The following is a 20104-nucleotide window of genomic DNA, read 5'->3' as shown; positions in this document are numbered from 1 at the left end:
TTAGCTTAGTTAGGTTAAAGTAGTTCTAAGTTCTAGGGGGCTGATGACCTCAGCAGTTATGTCTCATAGTGCCCAGAGCCATTTTTTGATTATGCACATGGCGATGTTAACCAGCTGATGCCTGTGCAGCATCCTTGCAGCAGGCTCAGCTGCGGTCAGGGGAACCAATTTCAACTTTATAATGGCCTGTTGCATTTGCAGGATTCCATGAACAGCCCAGTGTCATCAAACCTCAGATCCTGCCAAACTCTCTGTTACTGGGTGGGTCGTATTCTGCCTATTTACAGTGTCCTCCTGTTAGCTACCCATGGGCGGAGGCACACCAAGTCAATTGATAAAATGCTGCATTGGCATCTAATCATAAAGAATCTTCCCACATAATGCCATAATGCTTGGGAGGCGGGGGGGGGGGGGGGGGGGGGGTTGGTTAGCAAGTTAGCAAGCCTTCAAGAACAGAAAGTGAACCACCATGCCTTCATACTCCTTGGGGGTCATGTTATTCTGTCTGCATCACTACTATCTCAATTGGGAGTTCTAAAGGGAAATTAGTGTTCTGTCATAGGCTTCCTGTAATACCGGCAGATTACTCTTCAAATCTGAATGTCTTCAGTTTTCAATAAAACAAACTGTTATAAACAAGAAATGCAGACCTACTCTTCTAGTGGTTGGACTCCACATGGAGTCAGTATTTCCCACACAGGCAACTTTACCTACTATCTTGCTCTTGGGTGTTAAGTAGAAAGAGCAGGAGAAAAATATACTGTTTGCTTCTTGTGGTGCTTCATGAGAAATACTAAATTCTGTACAATTTACTTTTTAATCTGTTCAAATAAAGAATAACCAGCTAATAAACAATAGTTGATAGGAATCACTACAACTTCATGTGAAGACAAAGTGCTAAATGGCAGATAGGCACATTAAAGTATGGATGACTGTTCATTAAACTACAGTGAGGTGATGAAATATTCCTGTGTTTGTACTGCACTTCATTAGCAAAATTATTTCAAAAGAATGTAGTAAATGAAATTCAGTGAGATTACTATTTTCTACTCTCTAGAGCAACGTTAACATATTTGATAGGTGCATGGTGGAATTTTTGTCCCCCAATACAATGCAATCCATATAGTATACCAAGAGAGTGAGTCAGAAGTAAATGGCAGATCAAATGAAGTGAATATCCATGTTCATATTTGTTATTCTTTGTTACTGTCCTAGTGAGTTACAAATTGGCAAGTGTATGCTAAGTTTTAGATTAATTAATAATATGCGTAATGTATAATTTCCCTGACTCCTGATTTTGATACCATTTGTACTGCAACACATAAGCATATGAGAATTGAAAATTGTGATTAATAATTGCAGACTGTCTGTTTTTTTAATGAGAAGAAGCTGCTATTCTCTACTTCTTTTGTTTTGGTATTATTCTCATTGCCACACAGCTTCCTTTATGGTGATTGATTATTATTTTTTACAGAACACTTTGTAATAAAAAGTTTTGTATTGATTTAATTATTTTTATCTTGTTTTAGGATCTGCCAAGCACATTGAATTCAATCCTTTAAGAGCTGAAAACATTAAGCTTCCAAGTGGCGCAGTTTTTGTCATAGCTCATTCTCTTAGTGTTGTGAATAAAGCTGCAACCCATGACTACAATTGTCGTGTAGCAGAATGCCGTTTAGCTGGCCAGGTATTTCTCATTAATATTATTCACAAGAGCATAAGGTTGATTATAATATCTTATGGTTGTCATAGAAATTAACAAAATAATGTGGGTTTATTGTAGCTGGAAAAATCCATGTATTAGTTCTCAAATTAACAGTATTTACATTGGTAAAGTTCAAAAAAATGTATTCTGCCACAGGAATTAAACAAAATCCAAATGTTCTTATTTTTGAATCTTGACTCTGATTTTCCTTTGATGTGTGATTTCATCAGACAATTTATGACTTCCAGGAAATCTTCAACATATGTGTTAACAGAATTATGATATTGCTTTTTCTTCTACACTCAGCATTTAATAAAGTTCTTAAATTTAATATATTTATTATTATTTTATCATTTGACATGTTTTTGTAAAAGAAAACATGTAGCTCTCCAAGTAATATAGGTATATAAGCATGTAATTTATATAATGGAAGGAAACATTCCGCGTGGGAAAAATTATATATAAAAACAAAGATGAGGTGACTTACCGAACAAAAGCGCTGGCAGGTCGATAGACACACAAACAAACACAAACATAAACATACACACAAAATTCAGCTTTCGCAACAAACTGTTGTGTGTATGTTTGTGTTTGTTTGTGTGTCTATCGACCTGCCAGCGCTTTTGTTCGGTAAGTCACCTCATCTTTGTTTTTATATATAAGCATGTAATTTGATACACCACAGAAATAACTGCACATAGAAATGGACAGAAAATGCAAAATAGCACGGCAACAATGACTTGAGGAAAAATGCAGAGCTGTAGAAGCCTGCGTGACTGTGGGGAATTTAAAGAAACCTCAGAGAAAAGAGAAGTAACTTTACATAAAGAAAGACCTCAGAGGGCAAGTTAGTACTAACAAGGAGATATTCCCAGAATGGGATCAACTTTTTGAAACTATCTATACAGCATGATAGGGTAGGGTCCCAGGTATCACAACCTGAAGCCATTCTTCAAAGTGGACCCTCATTTGTGAATAATTGATGAAAGACTTCTGTGTGACACTCTGGAGCAGTGGCCGTCAAACTTCTTTGCTCAAAAGCCAATACTGACATTGTGGGGTGACACCTCAGGCCACAAATGTGAAATACCATAAAGATAGTGAAGATGAAATACACTGGCCACCAGCCTGCAAGTGACAATTGTTAAAAGTCGACACCATTTGGAACACTTTGTTCAATTGTTCTCTATTTCAGATTGCTGCCACCTCTAGCAACCCCGAATTTGTGACAGTTTAACTGTGTGACAAAGTGTTGTGTGTGTGAGTGGATGATAAATTGATTAATAACAGTAATTGTATTTATATTTAAATGTGCTCTTGAATATTAGGCACGATCACAAAAGTTTGAGAAGTGATTTAAATGCCTGTTTTCCTGTCCTGTACTGTACTGTATTACAAGAGCCTTAATTAATTTTATGTCCCTTGTTACAATAAGTATTGTGTTTCTAGATAACCATCTCTGTAATGCACATTTGCGACTTCCACGTTACTTTCATGTCAAAATTTATACCATAGCAGGCAATTAGTGCAAGTTGTGTATGCACATGAGCTGTCAGGACTGGACATTCCCATCTCAAATCTAACCCAGCAGTGACTGCACTGCTTACCCCTCTGTGGCTGCACTGCTTACCCCTCCATGACTGGGGTAAATGGCCAAATTTACTTAGCTCATAGCCAAATTCACCATTCTCAATTAAAGCTTTTGACATTATATACACCACCATATAGATGGTTTCAAAAAGTCAATCCTACCCCTGTGGACCTCCCCTTGTAAGCAAAGAAGGGAAGGCTGATGAAGAAGAAATAGATGAAAGTGAAGTGGGCAATTTGATACTGTGAGAAGAATTTGACGAGCGTGTGAAACACCTAAATAAAAACAAATTTCATGGAGTAGACAACATTCCCTCAGAATTATGTGATTTGTGGGGGAGTCAGCCATGACAAAATTGTTTCACTTGCTTCAAAAGCTGCAGCATAGTTGCGAATAGAATCAGTGATCCAGAGTGTGTAAAATTAGTTCATTTATTACCGTCTATCATCACAAAAATTAGCATGTGATGACAATTTTTGTGACTATAGATTGGGATAACAGAAACATACTTAACTTGCTATGCAAGATAGATGAGACAGTTGAAAGACCCTTAGATTTTAAAAACAAAGTAATAGTCCCAGTTTCAAAGAAAGCAAGTAATGACAAATGTGAATATTATCGAACTATCAGTTTCATAAATCGTGGTTGCAAAATACTGACATGAACTATTTTCAGAAGAACGGAATAACTGATAGAACCCACCTTGGAGAGGATCAGTTTGGGCTCCGCAGAAATGTAGGAACACATGAGACAATACTGTCCCTATGATTTATGTTAGAAGATAAGTTAAAGAAAGGCAGATCTATGTTTATAGCATTTTTAGACTTAAGAGAAAGCTTTTGAAAGCATTGAGTTGAGTATGCTCTTTGAAATTCTGAACATAACAGGGATAAAATACAGAGTGTGAAAGATCATATACAACATATGTAGAGACCAGTTTGCAGTTATGAGAGTTGGAAGATATGAAAGGGATGCAGTAGTTGAGAAGAGTGAGACACGGTTGTAGTCTGTCCACAATGTTATTCAATCTGTGTACTAATCAAGCAGTAAAGATGACCAAGGAAAAAAGTTGGAAGGGAATTAAAGTTCAAGGAGCAGAAATAAACACATTGAGGTTTGCTGATGACACTGTAATTCTGTCAGAGATAGCAAAGGACTGGAAAGGTATGTTGAAGGGAATTGATAGAGCCTTATATTGTGGCTTGAAGGGGTACAAAATATCCTCGTAAGGCTGCTGCAAATTTTTCATTGATCTAAAAATGTTCTCCAGCTATAACGGTTTTAGACGTGGGGGCAGATGAAAGTCAGCAGTTGCAAGATCTGATGAATTGGATGCACGTGCAAAAAATTACTATTTCAAATCCTTTCTCACATTCTTCTACATATATAGTAGCTCTTTTTCGCAGAAACAGAAATGTTGAAATCTGCAGTCAAATATTCCTCTACATGGAGGACTCAGGAGTATAGCCCTTGTTTAATTCTCAGACCACTGCAAGGATGAGTTATACAGAGATATCAGTGTCAGTGTGATGAGAAACAGCTAATATTGCTAAAACATAATCAACATAATTATCATCAACGATAGCAGCAGCAGCAGCAGCAGCCATTTTTCATCTACTGTTGGATCAAGTCTCTTCCAGGCTTCTAACGTACTAGCATCTTCAATCTTATGCATGAAAGTACATCTCGATTGTTTTCTGAGATTGTCTACCATCTTGCAGTAGATTGCTGTCTTGGTCACTTTCTGTGATGAGCAATTCAGCAAAAAATGTAATCCATCTATCTTCTAGCAGCTGATATGGCTCTGTTAAGCATGGTTTAAGCAGAGAATCTGGATTGGTAAAAATTGTTTTGTGACATAGGTGTTGCACATTAATTTTGTAAATACCCGTCTACACAGTGACATCAGTGTACCCTGCAGTTTTGACATTTTGTGAGTGCTGGAGCATCACTGTCATCTCTAAAATGAAAGTTGTGATGGTAAATTAGTTGTGATGGAGTTCATGCTATTTGCTTGAAACCAATACAAAAGGAGAAGGACATACATGTTTGAATTTGTGATTTGATAAAATCAACTATGTAAGAATGATGTCAGAGCAATTTAGAGACCTTTATAACAATGTTCAATAAGAAAAGAAGATATTGTAATGCATGATGCTTTACTTAGGAATTGAAACTACAGATCTCGGAGCACTTCTTTGACTTGTGTAGATTCTTATTCACCTCTATAGTATCCATTTCATGTTCCAAAATCCACAGTTGCCAACTTATATAATGACATTTACATCTGCACCTATAATCCACAAGGCACCTTGCGGTGTGTCGAGGGAAGTACTTTGTGTACCATATCACTTCCCTGCTTCCCTTTCCTGTTCTGGTCGTGCATAGTTTGCAGGAAGAATAATTGCTGGTAAGCCTCCTTGTGGGCTCGAATCTCTCCAATTTTATCTGTACCATATCACTTCCCTGCTTTCCTGTTCTGGTTATGCATAGTTTGCAGGGAGAATAATTGCTGGTAAGCCTCCATGTGGGACTGAATCACTCTAATTTTATTTTCATGGCCTTCTCATGAGATGTACGTAGGATGAAGCAATGTATCTGAAGATTCATCTAGGAACATACACTCTCAGAACTTTAACAATAATCCACATCTTGATACAGAGCACTTCCCTTACAGTGTTTGCCAGCTCAGGTGATTGATCATCTATCTGATGCTTTTGTGGATACTAAATGAACCTGTAATGAAATGTGCTGTTCTTCTGTGAATCTTCCCTATTTCCTCTATCAGTCTGATCTGGTGCAGATCCCATACTGAGAAGCAATATTCAAGTATTGGTTGAATGAGTCATTTTGTAAGCTACTCCCTTTGTTGATGGATTAAACTTCTTGAGGATTTCTCCAATGAATCTGTGTGGCATCTACCTTATTTGTGATTGATTTTATGTGGTTATTCCATTTCAAATCACTTTTTATGCATACTCCTAGATATTTTAAGGAAGTAACTGATTCCAGTGATTGTTCTGAAATTGTGTAATCATACAGTAATATGTCTTTCCGTCTATGTATTCGCAATATGTTACATTTCCTAATGTTAAGGGTCAATTGTCACTTCTACACCAAGCGTTGATCCTCTACAGGTCTTCCTGCATTTTGCTACAATTTTCTAGCATTGAAACTTCTCTATCTATACTACAGCATCATCTGAAAAAAGCCTCATGTAACTTCTGACAATATCTATTGGGTCATTTATATGTATTGGGAAAGTAATGATCCTTTAACACTCCCCTGGAGCACACTTGAAGTTACTTTTATGTTTGAAAACTTCTCTCCATTCAGACTGACATGCTGTGTTCTGTTTGCTAAAAACTCTTCAATACTATTAAACAGTTGGTCAGATATTCCATATGCTCATAGTTTGATCATTAGGCAGTAGTATGGATCTTGAGTATTGCTCATCAGTATGGGACCCTTACCAGGTTGGATTAATAGAAGAGATAGACATGATCCAGCGAAAAGCAGCGCGATTCGTCATGGGGACATTTAGTCAGCGCGAGAGCGTTACGGAGATGCTGAACAAGCTCCAGTGGCGGACACTTCAAGAAAGGCGTTACGCAATACGGAGAGGTTTATTATCGAAATTAAGAGAGAGCACATTCCGGGAAGAGATGGGCAACATATTACTACCGCCCACATATATCTCGCGTAATGATCACAACGAAAAGATCCGAGAAATTAGAGCAAATACGGAGACTTACAAGCAGTCGTTCTTCCCACGCACAATTCGTGAATGGAACAGGGAAGGGGGGATCAGATAGTGGTACAATAAGTACCCTCCGCCACACACCGTAAGGTGGCTCGCGGAGTATAGATGTAGATGTAGATGTAGATGTAGATGCCTTCCAGAAGTCATGGAACACAAAATCTACATGGACACCTTTATCTATTCTACATATTCCTGAAGCTTTTGGATGAACAGAGCAAGCTGCGTTTCATCCAGTGAAGCATGTTGCTTCCTACTGAGCAATTTTTGGCCTCCAGCAGTGTTGTACTACATGAGCATAAAACATATTCCAAAGCTTTACGACTGACCAACGTCAGATAGTTTTGTGCATCTGTTTGACGATCCTTTTTGGGAACTGGTAATACCTGTGCTTTTTTTTTCAATCATAAGGAACACTTCGCTTCTTCAAAGACCTCCAGTACACGGCTTCTAGAAGAAAAGTGAATTCTTTCACATATGCTGTGTAGATTTGTATCGGTACCATGTCAGGTGCAGTGACCTTCCCTCTATTGAGAGATTTCAGTTCCACATCTTCGCAATGTCATCTATTTGGTAAGTTTCTTTTCTTTGACTTTCAGTTGTCAAATCTTTTTTGTTTCACATAGACTGAATTGTGTATTTTCACCTTTAACTTCACATAACATACTTTGGATAACTTCTGCATTTCCTCAGCTGTGCTTTTAGCGAAGCTGGCAATTCAGTCAAGCTTTTCAGGGTGACTTCATATTGAGTGAGAGCATTGATTCCTTTTCTAAACCCAGAAAGGACTCTATATTAATCTTAGATGTCTTATTGTTTCTTACAGTATGTATTTTGGTCAGTAATTCAAACATCGTCAATCATTTGATGCTAATACCACAAAAACTGTCTCAAGTGCCGCACTGCATTGCACGCTGTTCTTTTAATAATAATTATCATTAACACACTACAAGGACCTGTGCATAGTGTAACTGCTGAAAGGCCAACCATTTTCTCAATTCACCACTTTGTTGCATTTATTGAAACATCACCTAGAGCAGAAACGCACATACCAGATTGTTTCATGTCATGGAAATTTGAATGCTCCAAAACTGAATAGTTTTTGCCAACGACTTTTGCCGCTGCACTCCATGCATTTACAATGACTGGCAGCAAAGTTCTGAAACTTGTTTTACAACATAGTCTTGCTATGTTAACGAGTTCTTACTTTCCCATCTCAGTTGCAGTTTCATAATAGTATCAGTACATTGTATTTAATATAAATGACAACATTGCCAACTAGATGGGTACTCTTTTTCAGATTATAGCAAAAAAACATAATTTGAAATGGAGAGAGATATCTCAGCTGTCTGATCTTCAGAAGAAAATTGGATTAAGTCTTGAAGAAATATCTGAAGTTGTGTGCAGTGCATTACATGAAGAGCCATACACAAAAGAAGAGGTATGTCTCAGCAGGCACTACTTATGTTTTTTATAGCTATTTTAGGATTGTGTAGTACAGGTAGTTAAACAGAATTTTTGATCTTTATGATTTTGTTTACCATTAACATTTGGTCTATATACATAAGTATGCACTCTGTTTCTGATACAGCAAAAATAATGCTGACTACGTAAATAAATTTACAGATTTGCAATGAGCTTGAGGTGAGTGAAGAAGAGCTACACGAGTACTCTCTGACTAACAACACCACACACATCAGCAAATTCAAACTTCGACAGAGGGCCCTCCATGTGTTTCAGGGTTTGTTAAGACTAATGTTTAGTTAAAAATCAAGTTTCTAAGGACTTCAGCATTTTATTGAATTTGATGCATTTGCTAACATTCTTCTAAAGGCATTCACAAAATTGAATGTTATATATGATACAGACGCTATGTATGTAACAGAAAATTGTGAGTTAGTTTTAGATACACTAATGAGCCAAGCTTAATTTCTTTTTTTTTTTTTTTTTTCAGCATACACTCCTTCAAATTTTTTGAGCACTTGAACAGTTATTTCTGTTGCAGTATTGTATGTTCCTTACTGATATTGTTTCATATACAGGGGAGGAGGAACATACTCAGAGTATGAGGAGGAAGTACAGTTACCTGCAAACTTCATGCTGTTTAGATTATACAACCTAAAATTGTAGGCTGGATTGGTACTGTAACGTGGATACCTTCCTTTCTTTGAAAATGTGCTACTTGAACAAACCTGTGGTGCATTTGAATCTTTCAACCCATGACAACTCTTTCACCTGTTTCTTCCAAACTTGACAGAGGCTCTCCCAAAATACTGATGTGCTGGAGCCTATTCCATCTACTTCCTGGGGCATATTGCCCAGTTGCAATTGATAAACCGTTCATACTAAATGGCAAGCACGTCTCGAAACTCATTGGATGGTGGAGATTGGTGAGCACCAGCTGGTGGCTGGTGAATGCCACAGGTTCCATGCAAACATGAACGTAAGATATGTTCCAGTGAATACCGTGTAACACCATGGTGGGATACTGTGTAATACTGTGCTAGAATGTTAAACAATGGAAAATCCAGAATGGAATTCAGATATTGTTGTTATGGTGGAATTTTGTGTGACACAACAAGAAATGGAAACCTTGGCTTAGCCATCTGGATTAGGATTATGATACACAAACTTCTTCAAAAAGAAAATTTCAAATGGATGTGCTCTGTACTGAATGGAGGGATGCTTCTTGAGGCGAAATAGTCATTGCTGGGCAACCTCTGGAGCAGCTGCTACACACCAGTGGCTTGAGTAGAGCTGTGGTGCTCAGTTTGACTAACATCACCTTCCCTAGCTCGTTGTGGAATGTAAATGTGTCTCACATAGTCAAATAGTATCACAGCCAACAGCTCAGATGATACATTAGGAAATGTCTGCATCCAAAGGCCTCAAATATGTTATACTTATTAGCAACGGATAGACTGTTACTCACAACAGAGATGACACATTCTGTTGCAGACAGGCACAATGGAAAGACTGTCACACATTGAGCTTTCAGCCAAAGCCTTCTTTAGAAATTAAACACCTATTCTTCTCTCTCTCTCTCTCTCTCTCTCTCTCTCTCTCTCTCTCTCTCTCTCTCTATCTATCACACACACACACACACACACAAAAGCAAGCACACCTCATGCACGTGATTGCTATCTCTGGCTGCTGCAGCCAGAAGCTGGAGGTAGCAGCCATAAGTGTGTGGAGTGTACTTGCTTGTGTGAATGTGTGTTTTCCTTTTGAAGAAGGATGTGACAAAAGCTCAATGTGAACAGTCCTTTTGTTGTGCCTGTCTGCAACTGAATGTGCCATCTTTATGGGAAGTAGCTATCTTATCTTTTTTGTAATATTGTTGATATTCAAACCTGCTCTTTAAGTCGTCGTTTTTCATGTTCCAAACTAATCAGCAGTAGTAGGTAGTTATAGAATACACTCTGCTTTCCAGAACTGAATTATTATCATAAAGGGGATAGAAGGCATCTTTGAGTAGTCCTCCCCGTATTACATTTTGAAAATGCTGGGTACATTGAAATACATAATGATAACCCACTGATTCAAATGGCAACAGCAAATTGGGTATTACAGCCACTAAGCACAAGATTTTTGAAGGATATCCCATGTAATGTCAAAAACACACCAAAGTTATTTACAATAATTTCTGTAAAAAATGTGGGAAACCCATATGTGAGGGGTAAGCTAAACCATCTGTCTGTTGCATTACATGCTTGAATAATCATTCAGTGTGGAGTAGAGAAGCAGAAGATTCAGGGTATCAAAATTACAAAATTAATATCGGAAGCAGATGGGGGGGGGGGGGGCTATGTAAGGCTCAGTAACCACCAACATAATCTTCACCTCTGCTTCCAAATTTAATTCAGCAACACTGACAGTTTCTCCCAGAACTATTACTAAAGCCAGGTCACTCCAGAGTTACCAAAAAAAAGCCCAATCAATGTGTCCTTGGCCTAGAAATAAACTATCTTTCTGAGGAAGAAGTTTCTAAAAAGAAGAAGAAGGAAGAAGTGGTGTGCTGTGCCAAAGAGGAAAGGTTGTATGGTTGTATGCCATCTGATAGCAGAAGATTGGTGTTATCAGCCCCCCCCCCCCCCCCCCCCCCCCCCGTGCCATCCATACAACCCTCCCCCCCCCCCCCCCACACACACATACATACAGTGAGAGAGAGAGAGAGGGAGAGAGGGGGGGGGATTGGTTTTGGTGGCTTGCTACATTGCCCCAACACTCACTGCAGCCCAGCTGGAATGAGGGGTTGTGTTGTGTTTTGTTTGAAAGGTGTGAAAGTAAGTTGGGGATGAGGAAGGAGAGGGTGGGGTGGACAGAAGGGTGGTTGGTGGTTGGGAGGAAGAGGCATTACAGAAACTCATTATATACAGTTCAATACTTCTCATAAAACATCAGAAACTGTAAAAATAGTTTACTCAAACAATGAAGTACGAGGGCATTTCGAAAAGTAAAGATACAATGGCTCGCATTCCTGAAATAGAACATTTATTTAGAAAACGTCAGTTACATCTTATTAACTGGATTATTTGTTATTTTTCGACATAATCACCTCCGTTATCAAAACATTTGTTAAGTCGGTGCACAAGCTTTTGTATCCCACAGCCTGTTGTCGGAACCACATTTCAACTTCATCTTTGATCTCTTCATCGTCGTGGAATGATTTTCCACCAAGATGTGACTTCAGGTAATGGAAGACATGGAAGTCGGTGGGTGCAAGGTCCGGGCTGTATGGCGGATGGTCCAATACGCCCCATTTGAATTGTTTGAGTAGTGCTTTGGTTACAAGCGCTGTGTGAGGCCAAGCGTTGTCATGAACCAGGCGGACTCCACTTGTCAGCATTCCTCTGCGTTTGTTTTGAATTGCCCTTCGAAGACGTTTAAAGTGTGGCAATATGCAGCAGCATTAATTGTCGTTTCAGGAGGCATAAATTCCAATAGAAGAATGCCTTGTCTGTCCCAAAAACCAGAAGCCATGATTTTCTTTGCTGAAATCGACGTTTTGCATTTCTTGACTTTTGGTGAATTCGAATGGCACCATTGCATTGATTGTTGCTTGGATTCAGGTGTATGGTGATAAACCCATGTCTCATCACCCGTCACAATGTGATCAAGGAACTCATCACCTGCTTCAGCATAGCATGTGAGGAAGTCGAGTGCAAAGCCCATCCTTTTCTTTTTGTGTTCTTCTGTTAATAATTTTGGAACCCAGCGCGCATACAATTTCCTGTACCCTAACTTGACAGTCACAATGTCATAAAGAGTTGTCATTGACACGTCCGGTATGATCTGTTGCAATTCGTCCAATGTGAGATGTCTGTTCGCACAAATTGCATCCTATGTTCTCTGAAGAAGGGCATCAGAGATCACAGATGGCCGACCTGTTCTTTGTTCATCGTGAACATCGGTCCTACCTTCAGAGAAATGACGACACCATTTCGTTACATTTTGTCGATTCAAAATGGCTCTGAGCACTATGGGACTTAACATCTGTGGTCATCAGTCCCCTTGTCGATTCATAATGTTCCCATAAACAAAAACAATTTCTTTGTGAATAACGTATGCCAGAGCGCACTTCGCATTTGGTGGGATTCTGAATCGGCGCAGTCATTTTAAACGCGACCTACTCTGACCAGAAGCAACGTTCAACTGCCGAACGACTGCGAGAAGAAAGCTAACGGTTCAAGGTTAACACCAGTGTTGCCAACTTGCTCGCCAAAACTCTTCTGTTCCTATGGTGTACGGTGTATCTTTACTTTCCGAAATACCCTCATACAAGAAGTGGAAAATGTTACATTGTAGGGACTAAAGACAGGTCAGTCAGAAAACCCACATGACTTGAAATAAAGAAGCACCTGAATTCAGCTACACATATGGCAGACATGACCAATTCTACAAATAATTTAAAATTAAGTAGCTAGCTTATTGTGCAGTTTTTTAATCAGTAACAAACTATAAACTGATTTTTTGAATGAGGTCAACTTTCGGGGATAGTATTTTCAGAAGCTAGAATTATGTTATAAGAATTATATCTGTGGACAAGAAGTGTACTACATGCTTGGATATGCAAATGAGTGGTATATCAACACATCTTCACACAGTATGAGGCTCATTGAGCAAGTAATGCAGCACTTTTTTTAAAAAAGCTTTATTCAGGACACCAATGCGTCATATTATTCCTCACTTTTTTGGTTACAAAACCCTATTTTTTAACACAATCTCCATTCAATGCGACGGCCTTACACCATCTTACTGGAAGGCCTTTATGCCCATATGGTGCCACTCTACTGGCCTACATGAGAACCAATGTCTTGCTGCATCAATAATCTCCCCATCATCCATGTACTGATTCCCACAGGGTGCATACTTCATTGGGCCATGGTAGGTGTGAGATCAGAGCTGTAGGGTAGATGAAGAATAACAGTCCAGTGAAGTTTTGTAAGCTCCCCTCAGATGCGCAGACTTGTGTAAGTCCTTGCATTGTTGTGGAGAAGGAGAAGTTTGCTTGCATTTTTGTGGCAACAAAGATCTGAAGTCCAACATTGCAGGAGTCACAGCTATGTACGGCCAACAGGCACGCGGGAGATCAGACAGGTCTGCACCTATGAGTAGAGATGCTCTGGTTTTCTACCAAGAGAAACTCAGTGACAGCTCTCTGCTTGGAATGTATCCCTGTTACAGGTGCCATTTTAAAGACTACATATAGCACTGCCACCTAGCAGAATTCATGAAACTATAGACACTGAAATGGAAATGTTCCATGATGTCCGACACAAATTCTGCACTTTTTTTCAATTGCAAGAAGCTGGAAAAAAATGTGTTACATTACTTATTGAATGCCCCTCATGAATCGGAGTAATGCCATCTTTATTCTGTAAGTAAAGAAAAATTATGCTCTGGGTTTCTCATGCAGAGATTGCATTTGAATTGTGTTTGTTTGATAGAAAATCATGTTATGGCTTATGTAAGATGGAGAAACATCTACCGGCACTTGTGCATTTAGACAGCGACAGGATTGTAGCTTATCAACTCTGCATTTTATCATTCTGTAATATTATTGCTCATTGGTCAGAACCCCATGACAGAATATGGAATTGATGGGTTCAGGAGGACCATACTCAATGCTATGCAGCATTTCTGTGGCCTCATATTACTGCACATTGTTGAGTCAGTTCTGCAAAATCATACAGCCTTGAGTCAGGAAAACATGGGCCCTTACAGACCATGTAATGATATCTTAAACACCATGATATATCAGCATGATGACAAGTCTTGCAGCTTCCATTGACACAGCAACAGAAGCAGCAAGAAGCATGCTGGCAGTGGTGCACCCAGTGACAGCACGGGACACAAAAATGTCACCATGTCATCAGTCCCAGTGCTCCATACAGTGTGACAAGGGATGTACGTGTATGGGGAGGCTCTGAGGAGAACAAACAGTACCAAACTGCATTTGTCATCATCATATGGGCCCAGCACCTCGCGTTGGTGTATGGTGCCATTGGGTACACAACTCGATCGCCTCTGGTTTACATAGCTAGTAATTTTGACAGCAGCTGTCATGTTTCTGACATATTGATCCTTTCACTGCTACAGACATGCTTTTTGCATTCCATGCTGAGGCAGCTTTTGTTATGGCTGTATTGCTTGCCAAATCCTGGTAACAGTGCTGAGAGATGGTGTTCTGGCCAATATGAAATACTTACCATCCAATTTTTTGGAAACTATTTAGCGGAAAAATTTGAGTTTCACATAGCTTACAGTCTGATACCTTTAATCAAGAAAGAATTGAATTTCTCTTATTTGTCTGTCACACTTACTATGCTGCATCAAATTAAGTAAACATTGCACAAAATTTTAAAGATTTTGCATTACATAAACTTTGTATATGGTTAATTTTAGCTCATACATTGCAGTGAATGGTCTGTAGATAAGATATTGAAATTTCATTTAAAATTGAGAGAAGAAGAATGCTTCATTTCATTCTTGAGTTATTGGGCTTTACATCCAAAGGACAGTCACATGTGACGCATCCATTCATATCCTTGCGCATCGTGAATCGTGTGGTCATAAACATCTTCGTATCTCATAAATGACTCAAGATATAGAAGCAAGGGTTTTTGCAAATGACCACACTTAATAAAATACATACGTTGTATGATAAATACTCGAAACTTTTTTATTCACTGAGATATGGAACTAACTTGCTTGCAGCTGTGAGAGGTCAGTGGCTTGGGACACTTCCAGATGCCTGTAGCACTGAAAGGAAATCCAAGCAGTGTGCTTATACAAGTCCACAACACCTGGGGAATGGCATAGCAGGACGTGTATACACACCTGCAGCAGTAAAAGGGTCAAGGCTGCTGATTGTGCCCTATCTTTGAGGTCTCTGTGATGTTATCTTCCAACAATATAAGGCAAGAATGCATGTTGTTCATGCTGTATTGATCTACATCTATACAGGAGCTGTTTGACTGTTGCCTTCACCACCATATTCCCAAGATATTTCACAAATTGAAAACATCTGCTCACAGATTCTCAAGAGACCATCACATCTCCATTTGCCAATCACTACTGTTGGTGAATTTGGGCATGGTGTTGAAGCACCATGGAATTACATATCCATATCTGAATGTCATTTTGACTCAATGTCCCGCCAGATAAAAGCGATTACTGCTGCAATAGTCGGGTGTTCTATGATTTAAATTTCACATCCTGTTTTCCCTCAGATCAACTCCACAAAGGTAAATCATTTTGTTTTAACTGAGGAAACTCTTCTTATCAGGCATATGATGATGACCACTCTCTGTACTGTGGGCATGAATATGCCTGTGTCACATTAAGACAAGGGTTGAGTAAACTTTCAGTTGACTCTGTGCTGATAATGAGAAGAGTGATGATACAAATGGCTTAAAAAGATTAGCGCTTTTTGCCCTGTTAGTGGCTGTGAGTAATTTAAAAATTTCTAAGTACACCATAAATTCTTGTGCTTCTACCACTATTGTTTATGAAACATGGCTGAATGGTTGCAGAACAGTTAGCAGATGACAAGATATTTGACATCCATGCCTCATCTAAACAGGTGGCTATCAGAGGATAGCATGCTTTATGTAGTGAAGTAAGCATCAACCTGGGATCCAAGTGAGACCAGACCACCATGTAGCAGAAAGATTCAAGTGTTTTGAGGTTCATTGAAGATTTCTGCAAATGGGAAATGGAAGAAGACAACTTGTGTGTTTGTGCTAACACTCAGACTTGCTCAATTCAGATTGAAATGAGTACTGTAGCATTGTGAACCACTACATTACGTTCTTCCTTTTAAGCAGGACCATTTGACCCATTACATCAAACTAATGATCATGTCATTATATGTCATCTTCCACAGAATGCTTGCTTGACCACTAGTACCACACAATGTTTGCATGTTGATGGTAGCAGGTCATTTATTTGAGGATTCATGGTCTCTATGGGCAGTACAGAAAGTTCCAGAAAAACTGTTATGATTTCCGAGATTGACCTCGTTTAACATACAAGCACTCTTCCAGCTACCCAGCCTCTTTGACAATTCAGTTCCTGCACTCTAGAAGAAGTTCAATAGACAACATGTCTGAGCACCAAAACGTGTCTTCTGACATCAGCATAGTTGATGACTACTTCTCAGCTGATGATGGTGTCTTTCTCATTGGAATGTGACAAAACCACTTCCTTATATGGCTCCATAAACTTTCCCAGTGTAATAATTGATTTATTGATATGAGGTCTCCAACCAGAACATATCATCATCTGGGCACATTATTTTGGCGGTCCACCTGGCCGCCACCTTCAGGAGAGTAGGCCGTTGCACTATCTTGCCGGAACTGAGATCAAACACTCCGTTGCCACTCATCTATACACCGACTGTGGGTCCACCATGTGTGTGCGAGCATAACTGCCCTCTAGTGACAGGCACAACAGTGCGCTGCTGAAGAAAGCTCGCAGAAATGATAAATCGATATCAAACACTGTTGACAGTTTTTGAAGACCGAAACAAGGACTGTTGTTTCTTAATATCAAACAGAACAAGGTTCCATCTCTTACTTAAAGGATACCCGTTATCTCTATTTATAATATTGTCAGATAGCCAGATTGCAATGGCTTCTTTTTCTTCACAGCTCCAATATCCCGACATTGGGACAACACTTGTGCCTCATTGTACAACATATTATGTTGTTTAGTACAACAATGTTCTGCCACTGCAAATTTTTCTGGCTGAAATAAACACATGTGGTGATAATGCTCCATGCAGCGATCCAGGACTGCATGAATCGTTTGTCCAGTATATAGACTCCCGCAATGCCTGGGACGCTTGCAGACCCCGGGTTTTATCAAACCCAAATCTTCCTTCACTGAGCCCAGCAGAGCTCTGGTGTTAGCTGACAGATGGAATACACTTTTAATCTCTAATTTCTTTAAAATTCTTCCTATTTTTGAGGATATGATCCCCACAAAAGCTAGGAATGCCACCAATTTGTTTGTATCTGCTGTTGGTTCTCACAAAGGTCCAACCTGTAGAGCACGACATGTCAGATTGTCAGTATAACCATTCTGAACACAGCTTTTACATGATTGTGTTTTTGTGTCAACTATCTGCATCTGATATGACATAAGCTCTTTTTACCTATGTACGTAGAACCCCGTTTTATTGGTATTACAACTTGATGTGTTAAGATATCAGTATGTATGCATGGGCTTACGATAAACACTATGTCCTAATGTCCCATCATCCCTTCTGTAGACCAAGTCATTTTAAAAATGGAAGTTTTCCATCATTTTCAACTTCCATGGTTAATGTTGGGCTGCAGACATTTAAATGATCTAGGAAATGATCCAGAACATTCCTCACATGTGGCCATGCCATAAACGTATCGTCAATGTATCTCCAGAAGCAAGTTTGTTTCAAGAACACCATCTTCAGTGCCATGTCCTCAAAATCTTCCATAAACAAATTGGCAACTATGGGGGAAAGTATTCGTCATTAAATAAAAAATACGTTGACTTCAGCACATGGGGACAAAGCTTAGTTGTTTCTTCATCCAATTTTTCACCAATTAACTGCAAAGAATCTCCAAGAGGAACTCTGGTAAACAGACACAACATCAAAACTAACGATAGAATCTTAGGGACTGAGACACAAAGATTTCGAACACTGAATAAAAATCAGAGAATTGGAAATATGATGTTCGCATTTCTTCCAGCAGACAAGGGAAGCACAATGGTTCTTCTCTCATGGGATAATTATGTGGGTAAAATGGATCTTTTACTTGCAGACTCGGCATACCAAAGATTGCAGAACGATCTGTCTGAACATATAAAATGCAAGTTGCTTTCACTTTTGAAGAAGAGTTCATTATCTGACAATGTTGTTAAAAAAACTTAGATCTGGTGCTGCAGTCCCACCGAGATTATACGGTTTGCCTAAGGTACACAAGCAAGGTGTTCCTCTTCGGCCTATTGTTTGCAGTTTGGGTGCTCCTACTTACAAGGTAGCCAAGTATTTACCGTCCTTTCTCAGTTCCCATGTCGGAAAATGTGAATATCGTATTTCCAGTTCTCTAGTTTTTATTCAGTGTGTGAAGTCTTTGTGTCTCAGTCCCATGGATCCGCTCATTAGTTTTGATGTTGTGTCTCTACCAGAGTTCCTCTTGAAGAGTCTTTGCAGTTAATTGGCGAAAAATTGGATGAAGAAACAACTAAGCTTTGTTGCCATGTTTTAACATCGACATATTTCTTTTAATGACAAATACTTTGAACAAACTGACAGAGTCGCCAATTTGTTTATGGAAGATTTTGAGGATACGGCACTGAAGACGGCATTCATAAAACCAAGCTGTTTCTGGAGATACATTACCGATCCGTTTGTGGTATGCCCACATAGGAGGGATGCTCTGGATTGTTTCCTAGATCATTTTAATTGTCTGCACCCCAAAATTAAGTTCACAGTGGAGGTTGAAAACCATGTAAAACTTCCGTTTTTAGATGTCTTTGTCTAGAGGATGGATGATGGGACATTAGGACATAGTGTTTATTGGAAGCCCACGCATATGGACCGATATCTTCGTACATCAATTTGTCATCCATTGTACCAACACAATGGGGTTTTATGTTCATTGGTAAAAAGAGCTTATGCCATATCAGATGCAGATAATTTGACACACGAACTGGATCATCTAAAAGCTGTGTTCAAGCAGAATGTTATACTGACATCAGATCTGTCATGCTCTACAGATTGGACCTTTGGGGGAACTAACGGAAGATACAAACAAATTGGTGGCATTCCTATATTTTGCGAGGATCATATCTTCAAATATAGGAAGAATTTTAAAGAAATTAGATATTAAAAGTGTATTCCGTCCACCGACTAAGACCAGAGCTCTGCTGGGCTCAGTGAAGGATGATTTGGGTTTGAGAAAACCTAGGGTCTACAAGATTCCCTGGCATTGCGGGAAAGTCTATGTTGGACAAATGATTCACACAGTCCAAAATCGCTGCATGGAGCATCATCGTCACATGCATTTATTTCAGCCAGAAAAATCTGAGTGTTGAAACATTGTCTTACTGAAGGACATAAAATGTTGTTTGATGAGACACAAGTGGTTGCTCCTGTATCGCAATATTGGGATTGTGTAGTGAAAGAAGCCATTGAAATCTGGGTATCTGACAATATTATAAACAGAGATAAGGAGTATCCTTTAAGTAAGAGTTGGAGTCCTGTTCTGTTTGACATTAAGAAACAACAGTTCTTGTTTCAGTCTTCAAAAACTGTCAATAGTGTTTGGTATCGATTTATCATTTCCGTGAGCTTTCACCACCGATGCACTGTTGTGCCTGTCACTAAAGGGCAGTTATGTGCGCACACGTGCATTGGACCCACAGTCGGTGTATAAAGGAGCAGGTGCGGTGTGTTTGATTTCAGTCCCTGTGAGAGTGCGATGGTATACTCACCTGAAGATGAGGGCCAGGTGGACCGCCGAATTGTTGTGTACAGATGACGATATGTTCTGGC

At 39.3% G+C, this 20104-nt stretch overlaps 1 protein-coding gene across 1 annotated transcript in view; it reads left to right on the top strand.

Annotated features, from left to right (window-relative positions):
* The window catches only part of LOC124612594 (N-acetylgalactosamine kinase), an 87134-nt gene that overhangs the window by 46634 nt on the left and 20396 nt on the right, over positions 1–20104 (top strand). Inside the window, exons 6-8 of the mRNA XM_047140877.1 lie at positions 1530–1687; positions 8357–8497; positions 8683–8797. Coding sequence (XP_046996833.1) covers positions 1530–1687; positions 8357–8497; positions 8683–8797 — 414 coding nt within the window. The remainder of the gene's footprint in view (positions 1–1529; positions 1688–8356; positions 8498–8682; positions 8798–20104) is intronic.

Source organism: Schistocerca americana, chromosome 4, assembly GCF_021461395.2.
Source record: "Schistocerca americana isolate TAMUIC-IGC-003095 chromosome 4, iqSchAmer2.1, whole genome shotgun sequence".
Taxonomy (NCBI): domain Eukaryota; kingdom Metazoa; phylum Arthropoda; class Insecta; order Orthoptera; family Acrididae; genus Schistocerca; species Schistocerca americana.
The sequence above is the reverse complement of the archived record's forward strand: the minus strand, read 5'-3'. Positions and strand labels throughout refer to the sequence as shown.